General features: G+C 39.4%; 2 protein-coding genes across 5 annotated transcripts; both read left to right on the top strand.

Annotated features, from left to right (window-relative positions):
- The first annotated feature begins 4131 nt into the window (after positions 1-4131).
- LOC130717370 (uncharacterized) lies at positions 4132-5259 on the top strand. The gene has a single exon (XM_057567578.1). The coding sequence runs from the start codon at positions 4132-4134 to the stop codon at positions 5257-5259; it is 1128 nt and encodes a 375-aa protein (XP_057423561.1).
- Positions 5260-5553: 294 nt separating this feature from the next.
- LOC130718343 (small RNA degrading nuclease 3-like) lies at positions 5554-11436 on the top strand. 4 transcript variants are annotated; one of them, XM_057568919.1, is made up of 13 exons: positions 5554-5634; positions 5737-5790; positions 6399-6581; positions 6691-6774; positions 7479-7547; positions 8065-8205; positions 8333-8449; positions 8529-8598; positions 8727-8827; positions 9405-9557; positions 9632-9739; positions 10149-10253; positions 10602-11436. In XM_057568919.1, exons 2-13 carry the CDS (start codon positions 5758-5760, stop codon positions 11007-11009), a joined length of 1572 nt encoding a protein of 523 aa, XP_057424902.1. In that variant the 5' UTR covers positions 5554-5634; positions 5737-5757; the 3' UTR covers positions 11010-11436. The 4 variants fall into 4 exon arrangements, with proteins under 4 accessions (XP_057424902.1, XP_057424906.1, XP_057424904.1 ...); XM_057568923.1 differs by adding an exon at positions 5938-6004 and having other exon boundaries at positions 5554-5790; XM_057568921.1 differs by adding an exon at positions 5938-6044 and having other exon boundaries at positions 5554-5790.

Raw genomic sequence — 11436 nt, 5'->3', positions numbered from 1 at the left:
AGAATCTCTTCACTTTCCGTTTCTTCTCAGAGTCAGATCGGGACAGCATTCTTGACCAGGGGCCGTGGAACTTCGATAGATGCCTTATCATTCTTAGGAAGCTACTAACCGACGAAAATCCCCAAGATGTGGCTTTGGACAAAACCTTATTCTGGGTCAGAGTCTACGATCTTCCTCAAAACCTAAGAACAGAGCTGATGGCTGTTAGACTGGGAAACTTCCTGGGCACTTTTGAAGGCTGGGATGATAAAGAAGAACACCGCTTAGGAAGGTACATCAGGATCCGTGTTTGGCTGGACATAGCAAAACCACTAAAGAGAGGAACCGAAATTCCCAGAGCAGGTAAATCCACTCTCAAGATCCTCTTCAAGTATGAACGCCTCTCAAATTTTTGTTTCGGATGTGGAGGTCTAGACCATGTCTTGCGGGACTGTGACTCAAAAGAAGATGATTGGCAGGAAGATGACTACTCAAACCTGCCATACGGACCCTGGATCAGGGCATCCCCTTTGAAACCGATGGGTATGTCGGTGATGAAGCAGGAAGCGCGAGGTAGCTCTGCTGTTAAAAATCTATTCAGCAAAAGTAAAGCTGGTAAAGAGGTCACCAAAGACAAACAGGAAAGTGTAATGGAAACAGTGGGGGAAACAGGGAGCAAGAAGGCTCCGAGCTCGGTGGAGGGACCCACACCCCAAGTGGAAGCCTTGATGGCACAACAGGGAGAAGAGAATATCAACGATCTAGTCATTGAATCCCTTATTAATTGCTCCATCCGACAAATTAAAGTCCCTGAGGAGAATCTCAATGAAGATACCAGAGTGGTCCACACCAGTACACAACAGGAACATAAAGAAGGTGGGGATGAGCAGCGTGAGGAAAGCATTAAAAAACAAAAAAAAACCAGAGCTCCAAGAACATCCATGCTCCCCTGGAAGGGAACAAGAGGAAACCCATACAGAAAAGAGCTTGAGAAAGTGGAAGAGGACAGTAAGAACAAATCCAAGGGGGGAAACAGGCCAAGAGACAGAGGACCACAAAAGGAAACTAGGAGAGGAAGAGGGAGCCACAGCTATGGACACCGATCTATACCATGTGACTCAGAAGACAAAATATGAAGCGGCGAGGACTGAGGCTCAGTCCCGCCGAGAGTCATGAAAATCCTAAGCTGGAACTGTCGGGGCTTGGGGAGGCCACGAGCAGTTAGAGCTTTGCGAAAGCTCATAAACATTGAACACCCCGACCTTGTTTTCCTCATGGAAACAAGGAAAACGGCTAATGAAATCCAAAAGATGAGAAGAATTGGAGGACTAGAAAATGCAGTGGCTGTTGACTGCACAGGTTCTAGACAATCGAGAGCAGGAGGAGTGGCCTGCTTCTGGTCCACAGGGATTGAGGTAGAACTGATCTCCATGTCTCTCCAACATATAAACATGAAGGTAAAAAACACAATAGGGGACAACCCGATGCAAATCACAGGGGTTTATGGCTACCCAAACTCTCAAAACAAGTGGAAAAGTTGGGAGTTACTAAGAGACCTCAAACCTGACCCTGAGGTCCCTTGGCTATGCGCTGGGGATTTCAATGAAATTCTCCATGCTGAAGAGAAGAAAGGAGGCAACCTTTTCAACTTTGATATGGCAAGGCAGTTTCAGGAAGCGCTGGATTTCTATGAACTAGTAGATGCGGGTCATACAGGTTATAAGTTTACCTGGTCAAACAAGCGGAAAGCTCCAGACACGATTGAGGAAAGGCTGGACCGAGCTTTAATAAATGAACAATGGCAGCAGGCTTGGCCTCACCTGAGTGTGAATCATCTGGCTAGATTCAACTCGGATCACAACCCTATTCTAATCACTGTTTCTGTGGTCAAGAGAAGGAAAAAGTCCAGACAGAGACCCTACAGGTTTGAAGAAATGTGGCTGAGAAATGAGGACTGTGGCACGGTGGTTCAACACTCCTGGCCGTGGGGGACAAGGGATATTCAGACAAAGATTGCTTGTGTGTCATCAAATCTGAAAGAGTGGGCAGACTCTGTATATGGTGAGATGCCCAAGAAAATTAAAGCCCTGACTGAAAAACAGAAGAAACTGCAGGCTGAGACACAAACAGAGGAAATTAGGAAACAACTGATGGACACAGAGGAGGAATTAGAAGAATTACTTTACTTGGAGGAAATCAAATGGAGCCAGAGGTCGCGGGCAACCTGGCTAGCCCATGGCGACAAAAACACAAACTTTTTCCACAAAAAGGCTTCACAGCGAAACCAAAGAAACACAGTAAACAAAATCAAAGATGACACTGGGAAGACCTGGCACGAGGAAGAAGACATTGAAGAGGTCCTCACGGGTTACTTTGAGAATCTCTTTACCTCCACAAACCCCTCTCACTGTGAGGCCGTGACCTTTCTAGTTAAAGATCGACTTACAGAGCACCACAAGCACATCATGGAAGAGGATTTTACAGAGGAAGAAGTCTTCACAGCTCTTAAACAAATGCACCCGACAAAAGCCCCAGGAATTGATGGCACTCCTGCCCTTTTTTACAAAAATTTCTGGGACACTGTGGGCCACGATGTAACTGGTTATGTGCTGCAAATTCTAAATGAAGGGAAAAGCCCCGAGGACATAAATCAGACCCTTATAGCACTTATCCCAAAAGTGAAAAAACCAGAGCATGCAAAGGATTTCAGACCTATTAGCCTGTGCAATGTGGTCTTCAAACTAGTAACAAAGACCATTGCAAATAGACTAAAAATTTTCTTGCAGGACATTGTTGAAGAGACCCAAAGTGCTTTTGTCCCGGGAAGACTTATCACAGACAATGCAATCATAGCACATGAATGTTTCCACTATATGAGGAGGAGAACAAGAGGCATCAAAGGCTTCATGGCTCTCAAAACAGATATGTCAAAGGCTTATGACCGGGTGGAATGGCCTTTCTTGAAGAGCACTTTGGAATCCATGGGTTTCACTGAAAAGTGGACCTCTCTAATCATGACTTGTGTTTCCTCTGTTTCTTTTCAGGTCCTTCTCAACGGCCAACCTTGTAGACGTTTCAAACCGGAAAGGGGGCTCCGACAAGGAGATCCCCTCTCCCCCTACCTTTTCATCCTGTGTGCAGAAGTCCTCTCAGCGATGATCAAGGCAAAGGTGGCAGATTGCGCCCTCCATGGCATCAAAATCACACCAAGGGCTCCTTGTATCTCACATCTTTTTTTCGCCGACGATAGCATACTCCTGGCTAGAGCAACAGTGGAAGAAGCCAAAACTCTCCATGGAATCCTTACGGATTATGAGTCTTTCTCGGGCCAGAGAATCAACTTGGACAAATGCGAACTTTCCCTAAGCCGCAACGTGCCTAGTGTCCGTGCAAATGAGCTTGAATGCTTGCTTGGTGTCAAGGCAGTGGAAAGGCATGACAAGTACTTGGGTTTACCTACCATCGTGGGAAGATCCAAAACTCAAGTCTTTAGCTTTGTCCGGGAGAGGATTTGGAAGAAACTCAAGGGTTGGAAAGAAAAGGCTCTATCAAGATCGGGGAGAGAGGTCCTAATAAAATCCATAGCACAAGCAATCCCAACGTACGTTATGGGGCTTTTCTTACTTCCAGCCACCCTATGCACACAACTAGAGATAATGATCAACAAGTTCTTTTGGGGCGGCAGCTCTGAATCCAACAAGATGAATTGGATAAAATGGGATTCTCTAGCAACTCCAAAAAAGCTTGGGGGTCGGTTTCAGGTCCTTTACTAGTTTTAACAGGGCCCTTCTTGCGAAACAATGGTGGAGACTCCTCCAAAGAAACAACTCTCTCGTGGCTCAAGTGCTCAAGGCTAGGTACTACCCAAGATGTGAGGCCTCAGAAGCAAGCAGGGGCACTAACTCTAGCTACCTATGGAAGAACATCCACTCAGTTAAAGGGGTGATAGAGGATGGCAGCATATGGAAGGTGGGGGATGGTGAAAACATAAACATTTGGACAGACAAATGGATCCCAACAGCCCACAGTGGAAGAATCCTGTCCAAAAAACCTAGGCTTTGCAAACTTGAGAAGGTGAGTGATCTAATTTGGCCAGATACACGGTCCTGGAATATTGGCAGGATCAACAGAGTTTTCTCCCGTGTAGATGCAATGAAGATAGTCCAGATTCCACTTACCTCATATCAAAGAAATGACATTGTGATTTGGAAGGATAATAGAGATGGCCAGTATAGTGTCAAGTCGGGCTACAAACAACTCAGATGCATCCAAAACATTCAACAAACGACTGGCCCTTCACACTCAAATGGATCAAAACTTTGGCAGCAAATATGGGCCATGAAATCTCTACCAAGGTGCAAGGAACTAATTTGGAGGGCAAGCAAAGAAATCCTTCCAGTCAAAATGAATATGAAAAAAAGAGGTATGAATATAGATCCAATCTGTCCTTGTTGTGGTGAAGAGGAAGAGACCACAATCCACGCTCTCCTCACATGCGAACCCGTCCGTAGAATATGGTTTGCTTCCCACCTCAATATACACATCTCAATGGATACCCCAGACAATTTCCTCTGCTGGTTGGAACGCATCCTGGCACACCCTGAAAAAGACACCATGGCAGAAGTTTTCAACATGATTTGGGCCATCTGGGGGAGAAGAAACGCGTGGACCTTTGAGCAGCAACTTTGGGACATCAATCGAACACTAGCAAAGGCCACAAGTATCAGTGTGAGGGAAGCTCCCAGGCCTGCTGCCACAAAAAACACAACACCGCCAAAATGGAAAGCACCACCAAGAGGTTTCTACAAGCTGAATGTCGATGCTGCGATTAGAAGAAATCTGGGCACGGGGTTGGGAGCAATTATCAGAAATGAAAAAGGAGAATCAATGGCAGCTGCAACCTGGCTCATTGAGGAAATTGAGGATCCTTCTCTTGTAGAGGCAGCTGGTATAAAATGGGCTCTGAGGTGGACAAAGGAAATGGGATTTGATAGGGTGCTAGTGGAAACTGACTCCGTTCTTTTTGTCAACCAATGGGAAAGATCCCAGACTGGTATCTCTTATTTTGCTGATATAGTCAAGGAATGTAAACACCTTTCCTATGCTTTTAGTTTATGTACTGTCTCCCATGTGAAAAGGGATTGTAATGTAGTGGCAGATTTCCTAGCCAACTTAGCCTTTGATTTTCATGAGAACTATTGGTTAGAAGAGGACCCTCCTGGGACCTCCCTTTTGATCTCTGCTGATGTAACACACGCAGCTTCTGTTGCTCTTGAATGAAAGACAGTACTTAAACTTCAAAAAAAAAAAGATAATGATAGGGGACTTATCGAAAATGTTTAGGACAACTGGTAGTTAGTGAAACTCCTTAATATGATATTAGATGTTCGAGGGATTAATTTCATGACTGTCGACTGTGCGAATATCTTGAGAAAAAAAAAAGGATAGGGACTTGATTTGCAAAATAAAATATATTTGGGGGTCTAAAACCACCCATAGTTAAAATCACGGGACTAAAAATGTAATTTTTGAATCTCAGTTTCAGAGACTCAATTAAGTCGAAATTCGAAAACCCTTCTTCTTCACGACGGCGCAGTCCTTCTTCTTCTTTTTCAGTGTGAATGATATTCAGTTTCAGTTCCACATACAGATACAGTCTCTTTAGTTTTCCTATGATTCTATCTATCAGTATCAGTATTATTCAAAATGCTTCTGAATTTTATAATAATTTTACAATTTGTTCAAATCTGCATATAGGACTCTTGTGAACTGGCGAATATGGACGACAAGATCGACGCCGCAGACAAAAAGGTAAGCTCTCCATACCTGCTCTTTACTTTTCATTTCTTCCTTAATTATCTTTTCTGGTTGCGGAATGTGGACTGTTATTTATGTTGCTAATCTGTTTAAAGCTTGTTCCCATTTATTTCTTCGGTTGTACGACTATGTCATCTACAGAAAGCATGCACTGTGGCACCAGCTCTTGGATATGTTAAATAAGGGCATCCAAGACTAAGTTAAAAATGTAGGGACTCCAAGTTAACCCTTGGACCAGCTCTATTGTTGTAAGAAAATCTTATGTGGCTCTTGTTGCTTTCTTACACTAGTTGTGAGTTGTGACCCCATCTTATAATTGTTTAATAAGATAAAACATTATATTTTCTATGAAATGAATGAGTTAGTTCATAGAGATAAGTTTTAATTGACATGTTTGCAAAATTCTTTACAACTTATTTGATTGTGTGCGATGATGATCAAACTCATGATGTCATCTGTTACATAGATAAATTGTGATTTGTTCCAATACTTTTAAGTGGATAATTTGCTAGTTTAGATGGGTGAAATCTCAAACCTGTTTTTTTCTTTGTTTCTTCTTCTTTCTCCTTTGCCCCAGCAAACTAATGCTTACATGTGGGTAGGTGCTGGTTGATATTGTAAAATTGTCACAAAAAAGAGGCATGAAGGGTAATCTGGGAGACTGGAAAGAGTTCTTGAACAGCTATGATAAAAAGTTTGGGGCAAGTATGAGTGATCCAGCAAAGAGGACCCATGAAGTCTTGGCTGCATTTCTGAAGACTTTCTCCATGGAGGATGATTTGAAGGTAATGAATTTTGTAGCACCTTACACATGCGCACATACATCTCTTCTTCTGATGAGGGGAAGTTAATAGTCTTCAAAATGAACCTTGTCCATTTCCTCCTTGTGCTCAGTTTTTTGGCAACATCATGCGACATCATTCAAATCAATACTCGGTAGAGAAACTGAAAGATAAATCTCATGATTCACCTGAGCAGGTATGTTTTCATAACGATCATTCTTTATGAAATTAGGCTAATTTTGGCAGTTAAGCTTTCTTTTTTAGATTATACCAGTACTGAAACTACTGGTAAGTACTAATGTTTTTGTACTTGAGATTCTAGATGGGTTTAAGGCTATTGAGTTATTTCTCAAATATTGATAAGCATTTTGTGTTCATTTTTTTTAGAACTTAATTTCTTTCCCCAATGTTTTAGTCTTTCTTCCAAGAGCTAACCTTTTACTATTGTTTCCTTAAATGATCCAACATTTTTATTGAATTTTATATTGGTTGTCAGCTATTTAATTACTATTATGTATACCTTATGCATTGTTTTTAATCACAAGTTACATATTGTAATTTTGTGAGTTGGTGTTGGCAGTTATATAATCTGAATCATCATGCCATTTTAACCTTGGCTCTTTGAATTCTTGTTGCTGACCTCATCTAAATCTGGAACCCAAAATTTAAGAGACTGCAATTGATAATTACATTATGCAAAATATCTAAAATTTAGACATATTTTGATATTACTTTTGCTGTCAGTTATTCTTTATCCTTCCTACAGTCTTTTGTCTCTGGTGATGGAATTCACGCTATTTTGAAATCAATTAGTGAAAATCTTTACCAATGGTGTTAATTTCATCACCTCCTGCATTTATTGGTGATTGTGCTATGTTTTTTTTAATGTTGGCAGTACAGGGGCTAGTCCAAATAACTCTCCAACACCCATTATATCCATTGGATTATTCATTTCAATCAATTGATGAGGTTTGTTTACTTGTCATCATCTGTGCTTGAATTTTCCGGTCAACCTATGCGCATTCAAAATGCTATTTAGTTCTTTTATATGTACACTGCTTATATGTGAACTGCTGTGTGGAATAATACATAATATGTGCATTGGTCTTTCTATTCTGTTCTAGTTGAAGATGTCAAAGAAGTGCCGAAGAAAATTAGCAACAATTTAAAAGAATTCTTTCGATTATAAGGAAAAAGTTTACTTGCATTCTGGATTGCAGTATTTGAATGTTGAATATGAAGCTCATGGCAATGATTGATAATTTGATATTTTACTGCTCAGTGCATGAAAATTGAAAAAAAATAGTACGCAATAATCAATTTTTTGTTCATATGGATGCTTTAACATATGAATATTTAAATGAGTCACATGCTTTTGCTGATGATTTAAATGAATAGTTTCACTTGGATTTGGATAAGAAGAACTGTACAATGGTTCACATTACTCATCCATTATCTGTGTTGCTTTTTATTGTGGAAAATGAAGAGATGGGTAATTATAAACCTCAGAAAAAATAAAAAAGTGATGAGGTCTACTGCAATGGTTGCTGTTGATTGTGAAATGGTTCTCTGTGAAGATGGGACTGAAGCATTAGTTGAAGTCTGTGTGGTAGACCACAATTTAAAGGTAATTTATGTATATTCTTCGTATTACTTGGGACCCCCTCCCTTAAAAAAATTGAGTTGTGCATAACTTTATTTTAAATGACTTCTCCCTTTTGGGGCGTAGATAGATAATTTTCAGAACTTTTCAGGTCAAGCTACACAAACGTGTAAAACCCGACAAAGCAATTGTAGACTATAGAACAGAGGTTACTGGTGTTTCTTCTCGAGATCTAGAGACAGTTACGTGCACCTTGGCTGATATACAGGTATGTTATGGTTCACTTTGTGGTTTTCCTATTTCATCCGTTCATGTGCTTAATGAAGAAATGTGTTGTATTTTCATAGAAAAAGATGAAGAGGTTGTTATCAAATGGAACCATATTGGTCGGACACAGTTTAGACAATGATCTACGTGGTAAGTGTCAAACATCTGTTTGGCTGTGTCCTTGATCCTACTGTTAGTTTTTTAGTTAATGAAGGGAATCACTTCTTGTTGAATTGTTTTCTTGGTCCTATCTTTTTACTGATTGCGTTCGTTTGCAGTGCTGAAGCTAGATCATGTTAGAGTGGTTGACACTGCATATATCTTCCAATCCTTGGATGGATCTATTCACAGGAAACCTTCTTTGAACGGTTTATGTCAGGCAAGTAGCAAATTGTTTACATGCAAAGATCAGGTTCTGTATTACATGCCATCTTATTTATGAAGCATTATGATGTGTTATAACCAGATGGTCAGGTTTTGTTTAATTCCCTTTTCAGTTTTCTGAATTTAAATATTGTTCAGAAATAATATATAAAATCCATTTTTAAGAAGAAAAAAAACGGTTTGAGCAATATCTTTTTCAATGCTAAAAAAACTGATTTGGAAACTAAAAATAGACATAGAAAACATCTATTTTTACCTGAAAATAAGAACTGTTTCTAAGTACAGTTTTTTAAAATTGTTCATACGAAACAAGTTTTCACTTTTTCTGTTTTAAAAAACAAAAAACTGTTTTACAAGACAATAATCAAAGACCCTCACTCTTTTTGTTGAATTCCCTTAGACACATTATTTTGAATGTGAAGTCTCCTTGTGCATTTGTGCTGGTTTATGCTTTGGAATTTAAAAGAATACACTATACAAACTCAGACTAGCAAATTATGGCAAAAGAACAAAGAAGAAACAGACAGCAAACTGATTTAAGATTCATAGTTTGTTACCAATTGTTGTTACAGGCTGTGTTAGGCTATGAAGTTCGGGAAAAGGGTGCTCCACATAATTGTCTAGATGATGCATGTGCAGCAATGAAACTTGTTCTTGCAAGGATCAAGCATGGCGTCGATAAAGAATTTCCATTTACGTTGGTTCAGGAGCATGTAAGCTGTCTGGTATATCTCATGTACTGTTGTACTCATGGTGGCCGGCATCTAAATGTCATAACTGTTCCGTTCTCTCATTTCAGGTTTCAGAAAGTGATATGACAAAGCTGCTTCTGCACGGGATACCAACCTCTGTAAACATTGAAACACTACATAAAATTGTTCCTGGAGACTTCACAATAGAAGTGAAGGTAAAGTATGTCCTAACCTTAAGGTTTTGATGAAGATTGAAGAGGTTCTTTAGTAATTTTTTGAATAAGTAATTATATACAATTTACAAAGGCTAGACTACCGAATTAAGGAAATAAGTAATTATATAGAATATCTTTCTTAATCTTCTAAATAAAAATCAAAACTCCTAACAACATAATATGAAATCAGATTACATCTCAATGTTACAACACTATCATTATCATGTCCACCACAAACACATGATAGGATAATTGCGTATTCTACTCTTATGACATCCAGCTCTTATCCAACTCTCTTATTCTATCCTAACCACCAAGCTGGCTTTTGGTTTTGTCACATAGTACTCTTGTTCTACTATTGGATTTTTTCCTTGTTTGAGTTCTGATTTGTTATAGAATTTGCTTACAGCCATCCAGGAAAGGTCAAAGAGCAAAATATTCTGCTTTAGCTACCTTTAAGAATCAACAAGAGGCATATGAGGCCTATGAAAATGTCCAAGGAAGCCAAACAAAGGTACTTAGTACACTACATTTATGATGTACCAATGTTCAATGATGCTACTTGATACAGCTAAATTTTCTAGTTAATTAACTTAAGGGAAGAAATGGTCAAAGGTAGATTCCCTTCTCTACAATAATACTTAAATCCATTTTTCTAATCGGAACGTTTCAAGTTTAGACTTGTATTAATTTTTGCCCCTCCGAAAATCTGATTGACAAAATAACTTGTCCTACTGCTTGTTCAACAAAATGAAGATATTTTTTCCGGACAACTTTCTGTTGATAAATTGATATTGTAACACTTTGTACACTTTTTGGAATGCTTTAACCTCATGCTTTGATGTTTATTACTTTATATTAGGATTCATTTGGACGTCCACAGAAAGAAGTCATGTTTCAGCAAAGTACAGGCATGACTGTGAGTCTATTTGTTCGGAAAATGACAGCTGATGAACCCGATAACCTGCTTCCATCTAAGAGAGCTTTGCAAGTGGATGAGGCAGATGAGGCAGTTAATGCTTCCAAAAAAGCAAAAACGGTTCCTCAAATTGAAGAGGATGCCCTGATAGGCTCTACTAAGGGTGACACTTGCACTCACTTGAAAGGGATTGAAGCCCTGAATCAACAATTGAAGCAAAAAGATTTGGAGATTGAATCGTTGAGGGAGCAGTTAAGAAAGAGAGATTTTGAAGTCTCCAAGCTGCATATAATGATATCCTCCTTGAAAAATCGAACAAACAAAACAGGGAACAAATTTGCTGCTCTCTAGGAGGATTGAATACACAGTACTCCACATTTACAAAAGTTATGCCGAGGTTTGGGAGAAACATGGAGCTTTGGTACATTTGGTAGTGCTTGTTCTATTCTGCCATTCAAATTTGGAACTAAAATTTTGTCTCGGAGGGATGAGCACTTAAAATGATGTTATAAACTAACCATGAACTTTACACCTGTAACATCACCCATTTTTGCAATTTTGTTAGATTAGGGTTCTTTCATATTGTGGTATGTAATTGTTTGAAACATTTATTTTATCTTCTTTCTAGTTCAAACCTGAACTCATTAAATATCAATGGCATTGAGGGCTCCCTTTAGGTGTAAGCATTCAAGTGTTATCAAATAGTCATTCAGATGAATTATGGGCTACTGGTTGAGCTTATTAGTGCTTATGATATTGGAAATTTGCTATTTGATCT

The sequence above is a fragment of the Lotus japonicus genome, chromosome 5, assembly GCF_012489685.1.
Source record: "Lotus japonicus ecotype B-129 chromosome 5, LjGifu_v1.2".
Classification (NCBI taxonomy): domain Eukaryota; kingdom Viridiplantae; phylum Streptophyta; class Magnoliopsida; order Fabales; family Fabaceae; genus Lotus; species Lotus japonicus.
The sequence above is the reverse complement of the archived record's forward strand: the minus strand, read 5'-3'. Positions and strand labels throughout refer to the sequence as shown.